The sequence below is a fragment of the Canis aureus genome, chromosome 31 (genome assembly GCF_053574225.1).
Source record: "Canis aureus isolate CA01 chromosome 31, VMU_Caureus_v.1.0, whole genome shotgun sequence".
In the NCBI taxonomy this organism is placed as follows: Eukaryota; Metazoa; Chordata; class Mammalia; order Carnivora; family Canidae; genus Canis; species Canis aureus.
This window is the reverse complement of record NC_135641.1, coordinates 5,439,682-5,464,722: the sequence shown is the minus strand read 5'-3', so window position 1 is coordinate 5,464,722 and position 25,041 is coordinate 5,439,682. Positions and strand designations below refer to the sequence as shown.

Genomic DNA, 25,041 nt, shown 5'->3' with positions numbered 1-25,041 from the left:
AAAATAAAAGGCAAAATATGATATAAAATCAATTTCAAACTCACATAAAGAAGTTGCCCATGAAATCTAAAAGGGAATACTAAAATACTAAATCAATTCCAAATAGTCTATACTTGAGGGGAGAAAGCTTGTTTTCTAAGACAAGTACTCAATACAAAGGTGATGATCAAGAAAAAGTCTTGTTTCCCCAAATGAAATGGGATACTATAAGAGCCTGTCATCCACATCACAAGCTTACCAAGATGACATGAGTAATGACCAGGTCACTATGATCAATGCAAACACCTTACCAGGCAAGTCCAATTCTGTAGTAAATGCTGTGCTCCTTACAGGAGCTCCTGGTGGCACATAACATTTTCTAACTCAAGCCCAGCTCCTCATCTGGTCCTCTCACCTCAGTTTCCATGCAGCATGGCCTCATGAGAATAGCACACTACCTACTAAATACAGGTTCAAATGGTGCTTTGCCATTCATTAACCACACAATGGTGGAGGACACATCTGAGACTAAATTTCCTGCTTCTAACTAGTCAATTAAACACCATGCCTGTCCTGCTTCCCTACCCACTTCACAGGCTGTTCATGACAAGTAAATAAAATAAAGCAAACTATCGACTAAATACAAATGCTTGTTGCCACTATTGTTCTTTTGTAAGTGGAATATTGGTCCCTTGGGCTCCAATGTAGGACTGTATTAATGAACCCCTCTTAGTTATAGATAGACACGGTCTATCTTCTGCTAAGACTGAAGTTCCACAGCCTGTCACTTACATGGTCCCTTTCCAAGTCCTGAATATAAATTTATATTTACAATTTTACAAGAGTTAGGACCCACAAAAACAGGACCTGCCCCTGGTTGCAGAAACATTATGGTAAGAACAAATGGCCAAAAAAGCAATGCTATTTATTTTAAGTAATTGCTATGAACAGTGGCTAAAAATGAGGTTTAATTTATCCTCATGGCACAATGAGACAGTGAGATGCTTCACTCTAGAACATGAAATCCTAGTGCAGAAGGATTTGAGCAAAAACATCAGTGAGAAATTCCTGTAATTCAATCACTTTTATAATGCACACATCCAGGGTATCTACAAGAAACAATTATTTTAGGGATGCCTGGGTGGCTCAGTGATTGAGCCTTCGGCTCAGGTCATGTTCCTGGGATATCAAGTCTCACATTAAGCTCCCCAAAATGAGCCTGTTTCTCCCTCTGCCTGTGTCTCTGCCTCTGTGTCTCTCTCATGAATAAATAAAATCTTTAAAGAAAAAAAAGAAAAAGAAAAGAAACGGTGATTTTAAACCACAAAGTCTGTACTGTCCTCCCTTCACCTCTATCCATCCTCCTTTGTCAGAGCTTTGTTGTAGCAGCTCAGCCTTTTCCATCCTGACTGTGCAATCACTTCTGACACTGGTTTCCATGCCCCCTCCTTCTAGTCTTCCTCCAATACTGAGCCAGAGAATCTTTCTGAGACACAAATCAGGTCACTTCCCTGTGTAAAAACCTCCCATACCTTCTGTCACATTCAGAGCAAAGTAGAATTCTGTAGCGTGATGTACTTGGCCTTTTGGAATCTGGCACATGTCTCCTTCTCCCCCTTTTCCCTATGCTCACCACTGCCTATTAAATGCATAGCCCCAAAATACATTTTGCAGTCTTAAGCCCCAGGACCTGTGAATGGGACCTTACTTGGAAACAGGGTCTTTGTAGATGTCATTAAGATGAAGATGGACCCTAATCCAGAAACTGGTGTCTTTATAAGAAGGCAATTTAGACACACAGGAAGAACATATGAAGACAAAAGCAGATATCAAAGTCACACGTGTATAAGCCAAGCAATATCCCCAGTTGCCAACTGCCCCAGAACCTCAGAGAGAAGTATGAAATAAATTCTCCTTCAGTAGGACCCAACCTTGCCAACACCTTAGTTCAGACTTCCAGCCTCCAGAACCGTGAGAGAATGAATTCCTGCTGTCAATCCAGAGCAACCCTAGCAAATCAACATCCCCCACCCACACTACTGACAACCGGCTGCCCACATCTTGAGACCCTGGTGCCTCTCTTCCTTCTGAGCGTGCCCCACTTCTCCACCTGCCTGGCTGTGTTCCACCTAGCTTCAAAACATCAGTTCAAGGACCATGTTCTGTGCCTGAAGCCTTCCCTGACAGCATCTCCATGTGCTTCATGCATAATACAAGCACAGCAAATCAGTAATTATCAACTTTAATTGTCAAATTTCAGATGAATGCTGTGCTGCATTAAAAAATGACTTCAGGGGATCCCTGGGTGGCGCAGCGGTTTGGCGCCTGCCTTTGGCCCAGGGCGCAATCCTGGAGACCCGGGATCGAATCCCACATCGGGCTCCCGGTGCATGGAGCCTGCTTCTCCCTCTGCCTGTGTCTCTGCCTCTCTCTCTCTCTCTCTCTCTCTCTCTGACTATCATAAATTTAAAATTTTTTTTTAAACTTAAAAAAATGACTTCAGTATGGATCATGATAAAGTCTTCCTTGGAACCAGGACTAGCACCATACCTGGCACACACCCAGGGGCGGGAACTTATAAATCCCTGGCTTTTGACTGCTTGTGACGCAGAGGTCCACTACTGCACCGACTGCACTCTAGACAGACCCCCACCAGAGCATGGTCCCCTGAGGGGTGGTGTTCTTGTGTCACGCACGCCATGGGGCACATGGCAGTTCTCAACAAGTGCAGACCGCATGCTCTGATGAATACATGAACAGCACTCAGGGTCTACAGGAAGCCCTGGGGGACGACTGAACACACTCAAATAGAAGGGTCACTCTCAGGGAACTGGCTCAAGGGTTGAATTGGGCAGCAGCTCCTGGCAGCTGTGCAAATGGAGGCATCCCCGCATGGAATGGGCTTCTCTTGGGTCCCCAACAAGTCCACAAGTCTAGAAATTTGTTGGAGGCATTTAAAAAAAAAGGTTTTGATCAAGCATGATGAGAAACAGGGAAGACGATCATGCCAGAAACTTCTGACACTTGACTCCAACAATCAAGTCATAGAGGCAATTCTGATGAGTGAAGGCACTCTTTCCTGAACAACTGGTTTCTTTGGTTTGTCAAATTTCTAAACAGCTAACTTGGCACGCAAAGCCATGAATGCCACTGACGATGCATTCCTAATCATCTTTAAACTATTTGTTATTCAAGTTTACACTTTAGATATTAAGAAATCACACAATCCTGAATGCAAAATGGGCCCAGAAGCATTTTTTTAATCACTGGCTGCCAGTGAACCGACAGGGAAAGTAACCCTTTGTAAACACCTGAGAACTACTTCATAAAGACAATGCAGGAGTAAGAGATGGCAACTGCTGGCCAGCAGTTAGAATCAGGCAAACCTTTTCGTGGAACTTGACAGTTTTGATGTTGTCAAACACATTCACCAGATGGGCTTGTATCGTGTGTGTGTCTGATGCCTGCCCCAGAATCTCCAGGAGTGCCGGGTCTGACACAAAGAAAAACCGGGGAAAGCAAAGTCGTTTTTTCTCCAAGTATCTAAGTGGGGAGAAGAAAAGACAACCTTTACTGGGGCACCTGGGTGGTTCAGCGGTTGAGCATCTGCTTTCAGCGTCTGCTCCCGGGCGGGGGGTCCTGGGATCGAGTCCCACATCGGGCTTCCCGCAGGGAACCTGTTTCTCCCTCTGCCTGTGTCTCTGCCTCTCCCTCTGTGTCTCTCATGAATGAATGAATAAATAAAATCTTAAAAAAAAAAAAAGACAAACTTTACAAACACACAAAGCAGGCCTTTCTATAAATAAATTTATCTGGATGGGGAAAGGGGGAAAAGATCTTGAAACAACCTAATTTCCCCACATACTGTTGTGCTTTTGTTTTGTTTTCTTACTGATCTTGCCAAGGAGCATTCCATATTCTGATGAAAAACAAATTTTTTTCCCAGGATTGGTAGGAGAATTTCTTCATTTTTCATAAGTGTAATGTATACATTTGACTTCATCTGCAAAATCTGGTACTTTCTTTGTGAAGGACAGAAACAATTACACACAGGGAGTTTTGGGTGTTCTGGTTTTGCTTGCAAGCTTGGCACCGTGACAGCAAAAGGCTACATATCATTCTTGGAATTGTATCCTGAAGAATGCAGCGAATCCATCATTGAAGCCGAAGCAAAATCCAGCTCTGAATAACCTGTGTGGAGGGGCTCTCGTACTGCTCTCTGCTCCAAGAATTACTGAAACCCAGGGAATGTTCCCATCACTGCCCTGCTTTCAACTGTGCTTTTGCATCTAAATTTGTTTATTTTGTGATTCCTTATGTTATGGATATATTTTTTCTGTTATTTTCAGATCAATTCCTCTGTAACTTCATTTTCTTGCATACTTCAATACAAATATTGCAGTTTTCATTGCATTTTCTTTTTTAAATCATATCAGAAATCCTTTTAAAACTTTCTTTTCTTTTTAAATTTCTATTCCTTCCTTGTCATGTATGTTTGTTTGTTTCCTATGTAAAATTATGGCGGAAACAGTCTCACTGCATAGAGGCAGATTCTCTTCATAGGAAGGTAGAGTTTCTACAGTCTTACCTTTATGCTCACAGTGTTTTATGTTGTTTGTTTTAGCTTCTATTTTCCTTATTCTACACAGGCCAATTTCATTTTAAATATCCCAATCCATCTTATTCATAGAAGCTTGATCTTTACTCTTTATTGAAAATAGAGAATTCCTTATTCCTTATTCTTATTAAGAATAAAAAAGTCTCACCAGTCCCCCCCCCTTTACCTGTTGCCCTGTCACAGTCTGATTCTTATGAGGAACCAGGTAATGTTGTCCACCCGGTTAGACAAAGATGAAAGGAGGCATGTGGAATGTGACAACCAAACCTCTGTGATAGAGTAGACAAGACAGTTTATTTCTGACCTGTCTGAAGTCCCTTCTTTTTTTTTTTTTCTCAAGTCCCTTCCTATTGATGCAGATCCTCATCAGCTGGGAAGAGAGTTATCCTCCATAAACATTAATACTCAAGTGTTGATATCAGGACTACACAGTTGGTCCCATAACCTCTCAGAAGCAGAATCAGAAGCCAAGAAAAGCTCAGTAAAAACTGTGGATAATTTCAGAGCAACTTTTTCCTCCAAGGAGTTATAAAATAATGTTGAAATGCCAAGTGATAAAGCATGGGGAAAAAAATGTAAAAGAAGAGAGGAAGGAGCATGTTTGTATGCATGAGCAAGATCTATAGGAGAGGAGAAGTGAAGAAACGTAACAAATCCAGCTGCAGGTAGACCAGCAATACGACTCTTTAGCAAGTTTCTCAAGGGCAACTGAGTCCTGTGTGATGTCCCCGTGATTCGTGCCCCTCAGCCTTTTCAATGTGAAGAGCCCTGAGAGCATGGAATATTTCTATCCTTTTCCTCTTTCCCTCTGGCCTGAGGCTGGTGGGAGACTGGATGGCCATCAAGTCAGGTCTCCATCCAAGAACTTTAGAAGTGCTGCAACACAACTGGTTGTGCTAAATAATCATTATAGTTAAAAAGGATGGCACCTCATCAACCATTCGAGAACAAAAATCCTTTTGTCAAATGTCCTTCAATAGTCACTTGACTTCATTCAACAATTTTATAAAGCATATTAAATCATTCATAGTTTTTTTCTAAAAATTATTTTGGAGGATTTGCTTGCTAGTGGTTTTGTTGTACACTGGAAACTAATATAATGTTATATGTCAATTATACGTCAATAAAAATAAATTATAAATGGAAGCATGTATAGTTAACTGTTTTTACAATATTACTATTTAACATATTTCTGCTCACATGATTTAATCCTGACTAGCAAAAAGAAAAGAAAAATATCTCTTACTCTTGGAATTCACCCAGCCTCCACATACGTGTGTGTGTGTGTGTGTGTGTGTGTGTGTGTGTATACACTGAGAGATATATGAAGCTCCCATTTCTGTATAATCTTGACTACATGTGTACATTATTACATTGTTCATATCATTCTGATTCATATGATGAAATATTTTGCCTCTTCAGATGTTTGTCCAAGAAGGAAATCAGAAAAGTATGTGTACTAATTTTAAAAAGCAAGGGTTGGGGATCCCTGGGTGGCGCAGCAGTTTAGCGCCTGCCTTTGGCCCAGGGCACGATCCTGGAGACCCGGGATCGAATCCCACGTCGGGCTCCCAGTGCATGGAGCCTGCTTCTCCCTATGCCTATGTTTCTGCCTCTCTCTCTCTCTGTGTGTGACTATCATAAATAAATAATTTTTTTTAAAAAAATTTAAAAAAAAAAGCAACGGTTGTATGAGAATGTTTGCAAGATCTGGTCCCAGTGATGGAAGAAGCCTTAAGTCCTATTCCCACATCAGAACAAACCCAGCAAGGGCTTGCAGAAAATATGAGTTACCGAGCTACCAGTCTTAGCTGTACAACAACATCACACATGAACTAAGTTTTAGCAAAAGAAAATCAATGTGGTTAATGCTATCTAGTCCCTCTGGTCCTTTCATCTCTAGGATGCTAAGAGAGCCTCCATAGGGCCAGTTAACTTACCCAGTGAGAGATTTCTGGCACATTTCCAACTGGTCCAGCAAGTGTGGTAACAGCTGCCCCATGGTCTCATCTCCAACACAACACTGAACCACATTTGGCATTTCATGAGCCCGGGTCATAATCTTCACCCAAGATTTATCGATATTGGAAAAGCGCTTGGCTTCCTATAAGAACAAGATAACAAAGCACACTTGAACGCATTTGTGATCTCAAAGACAGAGCATCTCATATACCTTCCACTAAGGCCAGATTTCTGACCAGTCTGGATACCCCAATTATACATGCATGAATTGTCAGACATGTTCTCTTTCAATTCCTCTTCTGTACCATCCCACCCCCTTTCTTAAATGAGATACGCCCATTTTGTTAACTAAAAAGAGAGATACAGAAATGGAAATACAATATGAGACAGCTTGAGAGAGAAGAGCACTCCCAAGCTTTTTTGACAGTCATCGCTAAATAAAGTGAATTTTATGTTTTTTCAAGTTCTACTCTGAGCATTGAACTCTTTGCATATCTAGGAAACAACATAAACAATTAAAAATAAGATACAAAATGTGGGGTACCTGGGCAGTGCAGTCAGTTAAGCAACTGCTTCTTGGTTCTGGCTCAGGTCAGGATCTCAGGGTTGTCAGAACAAGCCCCATGTTAGGCTCTGCATTCAGCATAGTCTGCTTAAGACTCCCTCTCCCTCTGCCCCTCCCCACCTGCACTCACTCTCTTTCTCTCTCAAATAAATAAATATACAATACAAAATTACAATATAACCCTATTATTGTGATTTTTTAAGATTTTATTTATTTGGGGATCCCTAGGTGGCTCAGCGGTTTGGTGCCTGCCTTTGGTCCAGGGCGTGATCCTGGAGTCCCGGGATCAAGTCCGGTGTCGGGCTCCCTGCATGGAGCCTGCTTCTCCCTCTGCCTGTGTCTCTGCCGCCCCCCTCTGTCTATTATGAATAAATAAATAAATCTTTTTTTTTTTAAAGTCCAAAATTCTTTTCAAAAAAAAAGAAAGATTTTATTTATTTATTCATGAGAGACACAGAGGGAGAGGCAGAGACACAGGCAGAGGGAGAAGCAGGCTCCCTGTGAGGAGCCTGATGTGGGACTCAATCCCAGGACCCTGGGATCATGACCTAAGCCAAAGGCAGATGCTCAACCACTGAGCCACCCAGGCATCCCAAATGAAATTTTTAAACATAGATTTTTTTTTCAGAAAAGAAAAGTGTAAAATGCATGGATTACTTTGAGAGAGTAGAAATAATTTTTGTTTTCTTTCCTAAGATTTTCTATTGTTTACCAATAAGCATGTACTCTCGAATATGAGAGCAAGACACCCCACCCAGTTCTTTCAATATCATATGTGAAAACTTTCCATTATTAAGTCCAATTTGGGATTCTCTTCCACCCAGAAAGAAGAAACACATGCCCAAATATAAAAGCAAAAATAAGTACTTAAAATTTCAGTATGTGGATACATTTCACCAGTAGGTGAAACATACATTGGCTAACAGATCTGTCCTCTATAATGAAACTGAAAACTCATCATGGCAAAAAGTAGGAAACCTAAGCAAAGAGAATACTCAACATAATCGTGCTTCTAAAACTCAAGGATATCATTAAAACATTATAATTTTGCAAATGACTTAAGGTAATTAAATAAGAATCCTTGAGATTTGGTAAAAAGGTCTTTTACAAAAATTTCAAAATATGACACTCTATATTCCCATGAGATGATTAAACTTGATGAGAGAAATTTACTCCACAATCTTGAGAAGAGGGCCTTTTTGCTCTGGAGATTTTTCCTGCCTGTTTCCTGCCCTCAGTTTTCCAGTACAGATATAATTGGTCTACTGTACAGCGTGGGTTGTTTTAAACTATCGGTAGTAGAACAAATTATCCTACCATTGTCGAGATAACGACTCCATAATTCTACGCTGTTCCAAACTCTACCTTCAAATTACCTGAAGAAGTATATCAATTATGCAGGCATTCATTCTTTGTTTTTTTAACCCTCTGTTTCCTACAAAACTTCAGAGTTCTATAGCATTCACACCCCTTCTTCTCCTCAATTGCCCTCTTGAAAAACAGTTCAACGGCAACAACAAAAAGTTTGGGGAGGGTGTGGCTCAATAAAAGTTGAGATATTATTACATTTTAAAAGGAATTATTAGTTATTAGATAATTCTATAAGTTAAAACCCTGATAATACCAGAAGGAAATTCTCAAACCTTGGGAAGCTGCTTGGCAATATCTCCTCCCACAAAGACAGCTTCTAGGTAAATCCACAAGTTCTGCACCATCATCCAGTTCTCAATGATGTCTGTTGAGTTGGATAGGCACTGTACCCACTTTTGAATTTGGGCTTTGAATGGCACATTGTACCTAAAATGAAAAATAGGTTCAGCATTTTGGGGGATTTTTGATGTTTTCTTTTCATTGTTGTTGTTTTCAAACTAGAAGATTTTTTTATCTAAATTTTTACCTATTTCTTTACAAATCTGATTATGTTGCTGGCTTTGTTTCTTTTAAGTTTTATTTATTTAAGTAATCTCTATACCCAACATGGTGCTTGAACTCACAACCCTGAGATCAAGCGTTGCATGCTCTCTGATTGAGCCAGCCAGGTGCATCCTGTTGCTGGCTTTTAAAATGCTACTACCAAGTGACTAATCCATCGCTATTTACTGGGCACTGCTCAACTTTTTCTTTTTTGATCCAGAGCACAGAGAGGTGGGAGACATGTCATCTGAGGAATAGACAGGCATTAGATTTGACTCCACCCAACTTCTAAAGTAATAAAATGCCAGTCATTGTTGCTACAGCCAAGAGAATAATATTCTTTCTGCTGATCTTCGGTGCCTACTCCAGGGACTCTCTCTCTGGTTTTTCATATAATATGGGCAATTACAGAGACCCTGGTGGAGACCAAACAACCAGTTCCATCTTCACATATGACAATCCCTGCCATCTCTCTAGCCTTCCCTTTTCTGGGTCTCTTTCCAACTTCCCGTTCACTCATGTCCACCTACTCATGTTTGTGTGTGTTATTAGGGCTTATACTAAATTTCTCACAGCCACTTTGCAGTCTCTCCCATAGTTAATCTATCTTCCCTTCTTCTTTCTTAAGACAGAAGCCGAGAGTGGTCTTGCAATGTCTTTTCTCCTTCTCTTTAGAATGAGAACCTCATTTCTCCCTGGACACACGGCTGCCCAGTTACAACACTGAATTTCCCAGCCTCCTTTGTGCAGCAGTGTGCTGTCCCAGGACTAAGTTCCACATCAGTAGTTCTCAACCTTGGCTGTACTCTGGGATCATCCAGCAAGCATTAAAAACAACTCAGGCCTGCCTGGGTCATACCTCCAAGACACTCTGACTCAACCAGTCTGAGATGTGGTCCAGACACTGGGATGTAAGGTCCCTTGGTGTGTCCGGTATCTAGCCATGTCTGAGAACCAGTCTCCTGGATGAGAAGTAAGTGGCAACACTGGATGGAAGAGGGAGTATGGAAGAGAAGAGCCACAGCTGGGAAAGACAGAAGAGTGAGCCAGACAAAGCTTGGGTCCCAGATGATGGGTGGAGCTTCTCATCAACCCAGTGCTTCTTTTATGTGAGAGACACACAAACTTCAGTCTGATGCAAGCAATGTTGTATGTGGTGCTTCTGTTATTTGTAGACAAAATCCTAACTGATTACACTACTTATCACTGTTCTCCCTCTTTTTCTTCTCCCTATTGATCCATTTCAACAGACTATGGACTTGAAATTTTCTCAAATATTAGTCATATTAGTGAATAAAATTTTCATTTCCATACTCTTAATTGTTAAACAGACTGTTTTAATATTCCACATATTTCTGGGTGTGTTTTATTTATGCTTTTCACTAGGATGCAGTTCCATAACAATGGAGGTTTGTGTTTTATTCACTCTTCTATCTAGAACACCTAGAAGAGCACAAGGCACATAGTAGGTGTTCAAAAAATTTGTATTGAACATTGTGTTCCTCACACAATTCTTGTCTGTGGATTCAATGCCATTAGTAAGGATAGTTGATCAATCGCTAACATAGATCACTTCTACTTAATTTATATGTGTACATTTTCTACCTCTCTTATTTTCTATCTGTCCTTCATTCTACTTGGATATGAATCACAACCAAATTCATTAAAACTGTCAAATCCTAAGCAGCTCAGAGTAAAGGTTATCAATGGCCTAAATATCTAAGATCTAATTTTATATTACATATAAAACCAAGTAACCAAGTAAATGTGAAGAAGAGAAATTTTTATCTAAATAGTATTAAGGGGTTATTAATCCTTTCATTAAAATTATCAATACACATATACACGAAAAAAGGAGTGACATTTGAAAGAATGCAATAAACTCATATCTCAATGATACTCACATGCTACCTATTACCATATATTTGAAAAGATGCTGGAAAACAAAAAATTATTTCAGAAAGAGCAAAGGGAAGCAATGAACCAAGGAAATGTTAAGTTCATGAGTCTAAGACTCACGTGTCCAAAGTGTGATGGCTTTGCTGTTAACTGTCAAACAGAAATGTGAGACTAGAACCATTATGTGCTGTTTTACTTCTCTTTATGAATTAAGTTCATTCTGCATCTTAATCTGTCATCTCATTAAAGTATGTACACAACTAAGAGTTTCTAGTCCACAGATGTTGGCACAACGATTTCCCAAACAGAACGATTATTCTGAAACTCAGCCTAATTTGCCCTGGACTCCAGAGCCTGTCGAGCTGTCAGCTGTGCAGTGAGGCTTGTCAGCAGCGAAGCTGAAACGTTCTGCAAGATCTAAGTGGCTAATTACATGTTACATTACTTTGTCCAGTTGATGGTCTCAGACACATCACACAAATAGAGGATAATGAAATAAAAACAGGACTATACATGACGTGCCAAAGGCTAAAATTAAAACAAGGATGTTTAACATTAAGTAAATCATATGGTGGCTATTGCTGCATTTTAAAAATGAATTTCCCTTAAAATGTTTGTTACAAGGGTTCCCGAATCTCAGGGGAAAGATGGACTTCCTACCTGTTGCTCAGTAGGGAACCCAGCAACATCAAGCTGTCCTCCATGCTGGCGATGATTTCTGAAGTGCTGTCTCCCCGCAAGAGGAGCTCTCCACGGGTCTTAAAGCTGCCAAAGGTGAATGCTTTGCTGTCCCACTCATTGGTCACCTGCTTCAGCTTCTGTTCAATGTCCCTCTCTTTCATTGCACTGATACAGATGTCCTATGAAAATTGCAAGCTCTAGTTTTATCACTTGAAAGTCACACATCCTTCTTGAACAGTCTAGATTCAGCAAAGGTCCTAGCCTCACTATTTGCTTAATCCGTATCTATAAATACTTTTTTTCCAGCTGTAAATGCAATATAATAAATGGTGTATGTGTATATAGATATACAATTAGGGAAAGAGATGAAGATAGAGATATTACTAAACAACAGAACTTTAATTTGTAAAATTTCCTACCACACTCTTCGAGAAAGAAAGATGACAGAAAAGACATGCAACAATGGAATGCTGTTCAGCCGTGAGAAAGAAGGACATCCTGCATTAGCGACAACATGGATGGACCTTTAGGGCATTAGGATAAGTGAGATAAGTCTGACAGAAACAAATACTCTATGATATCCCTTATATGTGGAATCTGAAAAACCTAACTCAGAAAACAGAGTGGAATGGTGGTGACCAGAGGCTGGCAGAGGGGGACGGAGACAGACGTTTAACGGTACATACTTGCAACCAATAGATGAATAAATCCTGGAGATGGACTATACACAACAAAACTATATTATAAATATTAAACTTTCTAACAGACTAGAACTTAACTGCTACCACCAATAGAAGAAATGATAATTATGTGGCGCGACAGAGGTATTAGCTAACACCACAATGACAATCATGTGGCAATATAAGTGTATCGTGTCAATATATTATACACCTTAAACTTACACAATGCTATATGTCAATTTTTATCTCCATTTGGATAAAAAACAGGTAATGTAATAACCTTTTAAATTTTGAAACTCTAATCAAAGACTCAAAATTTAATATGTCTCTGATTTAATTCTAGAGCTAAATCAATGCAGTATGATTTCTGCACCTGATTTTCCCAGGCTCCTCTGCAGCTATTTATTCCTGGGCCATTAGTCAAGCCATGTCCTTGCCCTCTTTCCATCTCATACTGTGCCCGCTCTCTGGGTAAGCTCATCTACACCCACAAAGTCTGTACCCTTTCATGTCTTCAGGTAAAACCCACATCCATTTGCCTACTGGGCCTCTATGCTTGGATCTACAGGGAATCCCAAACACATTCTGTGAAATATCAGACCCATGCCCCAAATCAAGTTCTTTGTATCTTGTCTTTCATCTAAGTCCCTTCCAATAATTTCCTATCTCAGTGATAAGCACCATCATTCACCAAGATCTCTCAGCAGGAAACCTAGGGCTCCCCCTTAGCCCCGCCCTTTTTTTTCTCCTACTATGTTCCCTCCCTCACCAAATTCTACCTAGCTTTGCCTTCTAAAAATCTCCTCAATCTTTCCTCCTCTCTTCAGCTTCACTACCTGCCCCCTCATCCAACACACCATTATCTCTTGTCTGAGATATTCTTATAACCCCCTCGTTGACTTTCTCATCATTCTCATTGGCCCATCCCCTAATCCTTTCTCCACACAGTTACCACAGTGATCCTTACAAAATTCAAATCCAACCATGTCATCTCTGCTCAAAAGAGATCTCTCAGATACCTCCCCACTGGTCCAAAGACCAACATTGGTAACACACACTCGCCATGCTGACATTCCTCTGGTTTCCCAAACACACCTCAGACCCTTCACACCTGCTGCTCCACCTGCCTGACACTATCTTCTTTGCACTTTCCAAGCTCCTCCCTGCCTCACCACACAAGCACATGAACATGTACCCCTGGCAGTCATAAGCATGTACCTCCATGACTTTATCAACTCCCAACCCCTAAACAGGTTAAGCCTATTACTGTAGGCCATCATAGAGCAGATACTTTTACTTCAATGGTATTTACCATATTTCATAACTATACCTTTATACGTATAATTATTTCACTACACAAATTATGTAATGACCTATGAATGCAGAAATACATCTTTTATGTCCCCAGCATTTAATACAAAACCTGTCACATAAAAATTTGATGAAGGAATGAAGAGCTGAATACCTAGAAAAGTTTTAATGTCCTTAGAATGGTTTACTGATCCCATAATCCGTAATGTAGGAATACTATCAAAAGAAATCCCATGAGATCTTCCAATGCCCCCACCACATCATACTTTCTATCAACTGTACCTCTATTTCATCTTTGTATTTTAGAAGAGGGGCCTCCATGATATTTCTTAACTTAAAGGTTTCTTTCCCCACATCCATAGTATGCCCAGTGAGAGCAGCTATAGCTTTCCAGTGCCTCTCCATCATGGCCTTACTGGCCATGTGCTCCAGGAGCGGACAACATTCACTGAAATCATCAATGGTCTTCTTCAGATCCAAGAAAGCCTGCCAGTCTTTCAAGGCCCGGGGCAGTTTCCGACACCTGTAAAGTAAAGCCACCATGAGTGGTGATTCAAGGATGAGCCTGGACGTATCCCATCCAAGACTGTCTGCTAGCATTTCCATCAGAAATGGTCATTTTGCAAATACCCACCATTTGCTTCAACGTGGATGGAACTGGAGGGTATTATGCTGAGTGAAATAAGTCAATCGGAGAAGGACAAACATTATATGTTCTCATTCATTTGGGGAATATAAATAATAGTGAAAGGGAATAGAAAGGAAGGGAGAAGAAGTGGGTAGGAAATATCAGAAAGGGAGACAGAACATAAAGACTCCTAACTCTGGGAAACGAACTAGGGGTGGTGGAAGGGGAGGAGGGCGGGGGGTGGGGGTGAATGGGTGACGGGCACTGAGGGGGGCACTTGACGGGATGAGCACTGGGTGTTATTCTGTATGTTGGCAAATTGAACACCAATAAAAAATAAATTTATTATTAAAAAAATGGTCATTTTGAATACCTACCACATTTTCAAATCTCATGACTCACAGGATATCTGTTATGTTATATTAATTTAACATACTATTAACATAATGTTAATATAACATACTATTCTACATTATAGAAAATTGCTCCTCTCAATCAGGAAAGTTTTTTTTCAATTACCTCATAAAAATTAACTAGAAAAAAGGCATTATTTTAAAAGATAGAGGTGCCTCCCAGTTAAATTCAAGTCTACAAACATGTATTAAGAGGCTTCTAAGTACAAAGCACAACAGAGCATACCAGGCTGTCAAACAAACAAAAAAAAAATATCAAATGACCCTCTATTTTCTTTGGGTTCACTACTTAAAGGATATAGAAAAATCAGAGGACTCTTGTTTTTATTACAGGAAGTCATCTCACATAAACTTCAAATGTTGGTAAGTGTAATATAAATACAGATCAGCTCCCTCCAAGATGCAGAAAAGCCCCTGACCATATTCATCCAGGTTTAAAGGATGTGCTTGTCTCACCTCGCACACACAGGGGTAATTAATAAATAGTGTCTGACAAGGGTGATGTCAATAGACAATGGCAATGCAGCACAATGTGCTTTCAAAACATCAAAGGGTGAGAAGAGAATTTGACAGCCTATCAAAAAAAAAGAAAGCATTTGAGATTCAATAGCTCTGGGCATGCTAAACATTTAATTTCTCACCTGTTCTGGAATTCTGAAAGTTCATTGTTGATTTTTTCAATATTCACTTCTGACCAAAGGATATCATGATAGCTATTTACAGTTTCTATGACGCTGTTGTACAGAGTGTATATTTTCTGTAGAAGATTTAATTGCTTCTTTATTTCAAGAAGCTGAGGATACTGAGTAACTGGCAGACCAAAAAGCTCCTCTCCTCCAGTATAGGTGATGTATTTCCGATAGATATTATCAAACTGATTCTAAAGAAAACATAAGTGAAAACTCATCAAGATGATTTACACATGAATAAACATGTAAATTTTTAAAAACTGGCAAATAAGCAAGCATGTATGATCTCTGAGCACATGCAAGTAAGAACAGTAAATAACTATAGCTAGTTACATAGAAACTAACTCTAATTATAATCATCCCAACTCACATTTTTTTTAAAACATTCCACAATAGGCCTTTCCATATTAAGGAAATAAATGTATGGGCCTAAAATACATTTTGGTGGTTTAGAAGGTCATAGAAATTAAAAAGATTACCTGAAATATGATAAGCCTATCACTGGCTTCCTGGGGTTTCAAGCCACTAGCCATTGGACCATTCTGAAACAAAAAGTTAAATATACAATAGAATGAAATGTTGCTTATGGATTTTATGAGCTCAAAGTATTTGCATGCTCTCAGGCATGTCACATAAATGATAGAAAACTTCATTTTTTAACTGTAGGAAAGTACTCAGGAAAGTGACTCGTTTGGAAATATTTTCAAGTCTAAAAAATACCACAACTTCTAAATAATACCACAACCTCTCAATTTCAAGAAATTTTGAAAATTAAAAACAAGTACTATTCATCTCTTAGGTGACACAGGCAAAGAAAAGTCACTAAGCACTCTGTAGGAAGCACATATAACATCTGGCTTTGAATTCAACACTAATGCCATGAAACTCAGATTTTACCATTCTCATATAAACTTGCGAAGTGACCTATAATCTTGACATTCCCAACAGGTTTTCCTACATTAGAACACCTTCAATAAGTGGATTTCTGTGCTTTTTCTTCCATGAAGTTAGTGCAGGAATCCAATCTCATAAGTTTATTAACTTTGTGGTTTGGTGTGTTTTTCCTACACAATAGATACAAACCATACCCTTTATTCTACATATTTCCACTCTGTAGTATATTATAATTGGCTAGAAATGGGTCTTATTATACAACATTCCCAGTAGAAGAGTTGGCACTAAAACTCGTAAATGAGTGACAAAAACATGAACTCCATCTGTCTCATCCACCTTTGTGCCTTCGGCACCAAGGGCAATGCCTGGCTCACGCCAGGTACCCTGTGGTGTTTGTGGAACTAAGGAGAGCTGTCGAGGGAGGGCTATACTAACCATATGCGAATAGTATTTGTCTGCACAAATTTAGAAAGCTATCAAACAACTTCAGGAACAGAACAGTCATATAATATGGACAGTGCTTTTAAATTCCTCATTTCTTAGACTGCCCTCATGAAAATAAAATTCCCATTCCTAGAGAATTTCATTAAACTTGATGTACAATCTTTAAACCCTTTGCATGTTCCATTCCCAGACTTCCCAAAAAATACAAACAAAAAAAAGCTAGAGTTGTACCAAATCATAGTCCAAGTAGAACTGGTGACAGTCCTGGAGGAAGATCTCCACGGTGCTAATAAGTTCCTTCCTGAAACTGGGCTGCAGTGAGACTAATTCATTCTGAACTTCACTGGCACGTGCCAGAAGCTTCTCCCAAGAATAACGCAGAGTATCAACTTTGTCCATCTCTTCCTTCGCTATCAGAAGCCCATATTTGTTAAGCAGGGCATAGGATTCCTACACAAAAGAAGGAAAATTTAATTTCTGGCAGTCAAATGCATAAATCTATACATTTATTTATTAAAGCATTTATTGAAGTGTTGGAATGGAAAATATCCACATGTTAGGGAAACGGCCCAGAGAGTTCTACTATTCTTCTTGCAAACTCTGAAAACTTAAATGACCAACTGAGCCCCCTAAGCTTTGGTTTCCTCATCTGTAAAATGGGAGAATTCCCTGACTGCTTCACAGGATTTTTGCGAATATCAAAAAATAGCATTTTAAGTGAATTTCAAAAACCATAAAAATTATAAATCATTATACAAATAAAAGGTATTTTTACTTAGGCTCCTTAATTGTATTTTAAGACTGAAATTATATCAAGTAAATGAAAATAAAGTAATCTAACTGCTAATATTAGGATAACAAAATAAATCAGGGTTTTAACTCTATCCCATCTCATTTTGTTGGTAAGAGGTTCCAATACTAAGACACAAGAGGGAACTCATGCATTGAAGCCTGAGCCAAGTCACTACCTTCAAGATGAAAAATCCTAGATGACTCTCTTGGCTAATAGATTAAAACTGGCTTTCATGAAAAAGGATTTTCCCTAAATATCCCTACCCTGATCTCCCACCATTAGTTCTCCCTATACAGGTAGTTGAATACCTAATCATTAATTCGGGGAAGAGACTATTGATTTGGGTACACCTAGCCCAGTGCCTTTCTCCATCTTACTTCTTTCTCCTTGAATGCATTCTTCTGGTCTGCATCCCAGTACCAATCAAGCAAAGTGGGGAAACAGAGGGTCCTGCAGCTTTCCAATGCTGCCTCTGATTTGTGAGTAGGTTCAACAATTCTGGGATATAGTATTCACAAGTTCATGGTGTGTCTGTACAAATTTGGGTGATAATGGGAATACGGGAGTTGTATACCAAGCCATGTCTTCCAAGTAAGTTCTACCAGGAATGAGGTTGTATTTTGATGTTGACAAGTTAGGTGTTTGTTTTATCTTGACTACCGGACTATAGTTTTGTCTGAATTCACAGACAGGGGCAAACAGGGGTGTCAGTTACTGGGCCTCCTCTTCAAACTCCCAGCAATGCTCCTGGTTCTACATAAAGCAGGGACTCTTCACCTTATGTTTCAATTCCCAAGAAGGGCACAGAGTACCATATGATTTTCTTGACTCAATATAGCAACAGTGCAAACATATGGTCATCTGCCTCATTATCATGGTAATTTAAAATTTTCTAAAATTCAAAGAGGGATACAGAAAATGTGAGATTAGTATACAATCCTCACCATCAGAAATTTAAGTCCATACATTTAAGTTACAGTGTAATAAAAAGATATTTCTTCTGGAATTATTTTAACGCTACAATTATACTGATCTCATTTAAAAGAATAGCACAGTAAACCATTCCTGAGCAAACATATTCATATGGAAGAGAAAATATGAAACAGTACAATTAAAAAAGTAACGTGGGGCAGCCCAGGTAGCTCAGCAGTTTAGCTCCGCCCTCGGCCCAGAGTGTGATCCTGGGCATCCAGTATCGAGTCCCATGTCGGGCTCCCTGCATGGAGCCTGCTTCTCCCTCTGCCTGTGTCTCTGCCTTTGTGTGTGTGTGTGTGTGTGTGTGTGTGTGTGTGTGTCTCATGAATAAATAAATAAAATCTTAAAAAAAAAAAAAAGTAATGTGTAATGCTAATCAAACTGCATCACTTCCTTGACCTTCAGTTTCCTATTTTAAAGGAGGTGTTTGGGGATGCCTGGGTTGCTCAGTGGTTGGGTGTCTGCCTTTGGTTCAGGGCATGATCCTGGAGTCCCGGGATCCCTGCATGGAGCTTGCTTCTCCCCCTGCCTGTGTCTCTGCCTCTCTCTCTGTGTCTTTCATGAATAAATAAAATCTTTTAAAAAAATAAATAAAGTAGGTGTCTGATAAAGATTAAATGAGTCAATACAAAATTAATACATGAATGAACACTATTAGTGCCTCCAGGGACCAAGGGCAAGCCACCCTAAAATGCGTCACTTTGCCACATTGATTATTCTAAATAAGAGTCACTTAAGAAACTTTTTGCTAATGCAAAAAGAACACTCTGACCCCTCCCCTACTTTTTCTCTAGAGAGCAGAAAATAAACCTTCCATGTGAAAGGTATCCTCTCTGAACCAGGAGGTCGAGAGACAGCCTAATACCAGAGATAGGACCTTTAGAGCTGAGAAGGCTGTATAAACAACCCTTGTTACTTTTTCAGCTACCAGAGCCCAAATTCCCTTTAGAATCCCTTACTAATTAATTGAAGCTCCCAAAGTTAAGTTTTCTTTGAACTGTCAATTCCTTGCTCATTTCTTTTTTTTCCTTTTTTTATAATAAATTTATTTTTTATTGGTGTTCAACTTGCCAACATACAGAATAACACCCAGTGCTCATCCCGTCAAGTGCCCCCCTCAGTGCCCGTCACCCATTTATCCCCACCCCCCGCCCTCCTCCCCTTCCACCACCCCTAGTTCGTTTCCCAGAGTTAGGAGTCTTCATGTTCTGTCTCCCTTTCTGATATTTCCCACACATTTCTTCTCCCTTCCCTTCTATTCCCTTTCACTATTATTTATATTCCCCAAATGAATGAGAACATATAATGTTTGTCCTTCTCCGATTGACTTACTTCACTCAGCATAATACCCTCCAGTTCCATCCACGTTGAAGCAAATGGTGGGTATTTGTCGTTTCTAATGGCTGAGGAATATTCCATTGTATACATAGACCACATTTCTTTAGGTATCAATTTCATTATTGGGCTCTGTGCATCTATAATAAAACTTTGGTTTTTCTCCTATTGATCTGTCACATATCAATTTAATTCTTAAGCCAACTAGAAGACATTGAAAAGTAGAGGAAGAATTTTTCCTCCCCTACAGCTCCATCCAGGTTCTGTTTACCAGCTGGTATTCCCATTCCAACTGCTACAAGTGCTGTCTATGGGGATCATAGCTGCCTCTTTCCCTGCAAAAACTGTCCTCAGCTAAATGGGAGCTTCCTCATGGGGAGATTATAGCCAATGACCAACTGACTTGGGGGTATAAAGGGCAGTCCTCTTTACCTCAAGGTAGGACCAACTGTGCAGTATAGCTCACGCTCCACAGCACCCCATGGAATCAAGTAGAAATCAATCTTAGCTACCCAACACCTGAATCAACCTCATCATTTCTGCTTCCCTCACCTCCTTCTCCTATGGGAACTCATCAATAGATCACTTGTGCAGAAACCCTCACCCCAGGTTTTGCAGTTAGGAATCTTAGATGCCATGTAAAGGACCAGAAGAGGCCCACAGAAGGTACCCTATAAGGTTCGGTATCATCATTACTGAAATTGTTCTTAGGTTAAGCGTCCATTTGTAACTATAGTCCAGACCTAGTCAATATTTTAGCTAATATCACTCAACATGTGGAGATATCTCCATAATGAATAAATGATTATCTGTTACCTCAATAGGTCCTACTTGAAAGTCAATGGAGATTTGTTGCTCCCTGATTTCTTTCAGTGCTGCCATAGCAATCCGAATATCATCTAAGTCTTTAATCTGACGATTCAGTTTCTTATTGAATTCTTCAACGAGTGTAAAAATGTTTTCCATCTCACTCCTATATTTTTTGTTACAGTGACGGCCAATGACAACCATCCAGGCCTTTGTCTCAGCAGTCAGAGTGAACTTCAAGTCAGCTGTAAAGCCCAATTGTCCACAGATCAGTTTGAAAAACTTGCACGGGACAGCCCTGGTGGTGCAGCGGTTTAGCGCCGCCTGCAGCCCAGGGCGTGATCCTGGAGACCCTGGATCGAGTCCCACGTCAGGCTCTCTGTATGATGCCTGCTTCTCCCTCTGCCTGTGTCTCTGCCTCTCTCTCTCTCTGTCTCTATGAATAAATAAATAAAATCTTAAAAAAAAACTTGCACGTATGAAAAGATAGAATGCTATTGTTCACCAATTATAAATACTTTGCAACTTATAGCCCTGTAGAGCATAAGAAAATCAAACTGGAAAAACATTAGATTTTCCTCCTCATTATATATTCATTCATTTTATAAAGCTTGTTGTACAATTTGGAACATATTTTGAAATGCTAAAAAAAGGACATTATCAAAATCATTAGCGATAAGCCTCAAATGCTTATAATTATTTATTAAAGGAAAAATAAATTTTAATTCCAAATACAACATGCTCATCCTCTTTCTCTGAATTAGCATTTATTTGCAATGTTTAGCAGCAAAGTGTTCAAAATAGTCCAGAATATATAATCATGCAGAAGGAAATAAAAAACAAATATACAAATTGGTCTTAAAACTTGAAGCCCAAAAGAAAGTCAGTCTTAAAGATAGCTAGAACTCTCTGGAATACTAATCTAGGTAAGGAGACAGAACAATACTATTGAATTTTTATGATTGCCTGAAAGAAAATGAACCAACCTGTGTATAGAGCAATGGCACCCACACAGATGCATTCTGCTTCAGCATTAATTTCCTGCTCTAGCTTTTGGAAATAGAGAATCTGAGATTCAAATTCAGAAAGCAAGGGGGTTTTTGTAATAAACATCATAACCATTTCTTCTTTCTCTTTTTGCCAAATATGATTGTAGCGTTTGAAGCAATCCATAGATGTAATAACTTCCTAGAATACAAATAACAGATTTGTGTTGAGAGGAAAGATGTGGAAATGGCATCATGGTATAAGCGAATATTGCTCAATTGCTGGTGGTTCCCACGGATTTATCAAAATCCTTAATTAGTGAGCTGTGTAAATAGTTAGAAATGCCACAGAACTAGAACTAGATTCATTATGGACATGGTAAGTCAAACACAGTAACAACAAAACCGTTAGCCTTCTAGCCAAAAGGAGAGAGGGATAGTTTCTAGAAACTAGGAAAACCAGAAAAAGAGAGACCATGACGAGTCCAGAAAGACTCTTTTGGACAAGAGCCTCTTGATTGTAGCTGGCCTTTCATTCAGAAATCACAGCTCAAAATCACAGCTTGCTGTGGAAAAATCACTCTGAGGTCATTCTCTTCCCTGCCATCCAGCATCAGACCTCCCCCATGACTCTCTCACTGGTCAAATCTATTGGAAGCCTCAATGGTAATCTATTAATTTGTTTCCTAAGGTCAGAGGGTGGAGATAAGATCTGGAGAGGCAAACAGAATATATCCAGCATCAAATTCCATTGAAGATTACATGAAATCACATAAAATGTATAAATCCATTGGATTAGGATTGACACCTGTACAATATTAAGTCTTCCTATCCTAGAACACAGTAAACATTTCCAAATCTTCTAATTTTTTTAATTACCTGTTAAGTAGTACAGGAATCTTCATAGAGACCTCACACACTCTTTATCACATATGTTCCTCAGTATTTTTCAATAATATGATCATTGTAAACGAGATTTTTTTCTATTTTTATAACTGGCTATGGATGGCATATAAGTTTTTTAAAATTATTTTTTAATAAATAGTCCTATTACTATGAAGTGTGCTTCTGTGAGATGAACTAGCTCACTCACATTTGGTAACTAATGTCAAAATGATGAGGAGGTCACATCAAATGCTATTTTTCCCAGCACTTTGTTCTGTACCAGCTAAAACAGCCAGCCATGGAGGGGCACAATCTCGTGTGCCACAGTCCTTCCACTTTTTCCTTGGGGGCGTATTTAGTCACCACTTTGTTTTAAGAATGTTCTTTGCACAGTCCAACCTGACCTTTCTATATTTTATCCTTGTTTCCATAACTCAGCAGTTTAAACTGTTTCTGACACTCATCTTTTACCAAGTTTCTTTCACCTTTTGATAATAAAGCTCTTTACTTACTATACCATTATTAAATGGGTTAGTATTTTACCATGATTGTCATTGTTTTTGTAACTAATCTGGTTAACAAATTTTTCTAGGTTTTTTTTTTTAGATTTTATTTATTTATTCATGAGAGACACAGAGAGAGAAAGAGGGAAACAGAGACACAGGCAGAGGGAGAAGCAGGCTCCATGCAGGGAGCCCAATATGGGAGTCGATCCCAGGACTCCAGGATCATGCCCTGGGCTAAAGGCAGACACTTAACCACTGAGCCACCCAGGTGTCCCAATTTTCTAGGTTTTGACGGTCTGCCTCAAACCTGCTTTTCTCATAATCCATGTTATGTTAAATATGCAACTTTGCAAAACAAGACTTTCAGGAATATGTTTTTTGCATTACAGTAAAAATGCCTATAATTATCTTTCAACTAACAACTAATTGAACTCTTGTTGGGTCATATTTTTTTTTCAGATTAGCCTCTCAGTTTTACATGACAGAAAATCATTATCATCTACAAATAATTAAAGATTTGACTCCTCACTTCTAATGTTTATATCTGTTGAGAATCAACTTTTTCTATTGGCTTAAATTTCAGAGTTACACCTACATGAGAAAAAAAATTTTTAAGTGAGATAGCATTTAAAATGCCATTACTTGAAAAAATAGAGCAATACAAACAACATTCTAAATGGCCCAATCACTTAATTACACCAACTCGCACCAAAGCAAGCAGCTTTACCCCAATACTCCACACACAGCTAAAAATGTACCCCCTAGCTTCAGGTTTAATAGCTATTGAGACTTCCCACTCATTAAAATGTGCAAAGCTAAGCCTGCCACTACTTATCCCAACCAAACTGATCCCCTGCCACGGGCTGAGATGTTGACATGCATACCCAGAATGAATTGCAACAGCATGTAGACATTCACAAGAGTACAATGTCTTGGAGGATGAATCACAGATTATCAAAGACGTCTGAATCTGGTAGAAATTCCAGAATTCTGAGTTCTTTCAACATCCCAGAGTTTATAATATCAAGAAAACACCGAGGTGACTAAGTTTTAGACTCTCATTTATCTTTTCTGACAGTGTCACTCTTTATCAAATTGGGTATTTTTTAAGTGAAGGTAGCCTAGAGCTTCAAGGAAGAACTGCCTGAACTGCATGTGTAGAGCTCTTCTGCTTAAGTCATTTTTACTGCCAAGGTTATTTAGATGGTTCGGTCCAGCTCATCTTTCCAAGCAGGCAATGTTGTAAATTGATGGCTAGCCTGTGGATCTGCCAAATGCAGGTCAGGCTTACATTCTGATCCAATCAGCTATGGCAAGAAGGAAAGGACAGGATCATAGGATTTTCCGTGGTTGAGGCAGAATCACTCAGAAGGGTCCTGGGCTGTGGAGGGCTGGCCATGTCTAATATGATGACTAAGTGTGTATTTATTCTTCCAGAAACAATCTGTCCATCTCGTCAATCCAGGAAAAGTACTTCCAGTTATTCTAAGTGCCTAAGATTTGCACATTTCCTTCATATGATATAAAAGCAAATGCAACAAAATAACACAGATAAGCACTGTGTTGCCAGCAGTATGCTAATTTCAACTACTATGTCTTACCCTTTGATTTTCATGATTGTGGCTACTTATATTCAGAGAAAGTAAGGAGCTTCATTATTGATTTATTTTATTGTATTTTCCATGATTACTGCAACATTTGAAAATATATCTGAATGTTTATTATCCTCATTGAATACTTACATTTATCATTTACATGGAGCTTGATAAACTAAGCATTAGATAAATATTTGTTATATTGAATTATGTGAACACTGTCCCTACGATAAAATTAAATATAGGACCTTCAACATATTAAGAAAAGAAAATTGAAAATGCATAAATGCAAAAGCTTCCAGTTCCCTTAGGAACACGTTAAAATTAAACTTAATAATATTTCTTCACATGGTTAGAGCAATGGCAGCTTTCCAAAATGTTTTCAGACAAATGAAGTTCACTCTATCAGAACTGACTAACAGAAAAGATGTATTTGCTGAGTGACAACTATTCCCTCAACACTTGGAGACATTTTTAGAGTC

At 39.1% G+C, this 25,041-nt stretch overlaps 1 protein-coding gene across 1 annotated transcript in view; it reads right to left on the bottom strand.

Annotated features, from left to right (window-relative positions):
• Positions 1-25,041, bottom strand: part of DNAH5 (dynein axonemal heavy chain 5) — a 292,615-nt gene that overhangs the window by 138,652 nt on the left and 128,922 nt on the right. Inside the window, exons 23-32 of the mRNA XM_077879556.1 lie at positions 21,574-21,775; positions 20,597-20,832; positions 16,909-17,127; positions 15,819-15,881; positions 15,292-15,530; positions 13,892-14,132; positions 11,598-11,797; positions 8,768-8,921; positions 6,538-6,701; positions 3,366-3,522 (exon numbers count right to left, since the gene is read on the bottom strand). Of these exons, the coding sequence (XP_077735682.1) occupies positions 3,366-3,522; positions 6,538-6,701; positions 8,768-8,921; positions 11,598-11,797; positions 13,892-14,132; positions 15,292-15,530; positions 15,819-15,881; positions 16,909-17,127; positions 20,597-20,832; positions 21,574-21,775 (1,875 nt within the window). The remainder of the gene's footprint in view (positions 1-3,365; positions 3,523-6,537; positions 6,702-8,767; positions 8,922-11,597; positions 11,798-13,891; positions 14,133-15,291; positions 15,531-15,818; positions 15,882-16,908; positions 17,128-20,596; positions 20,833-21,573; positions 21,776-25,041) is intronic.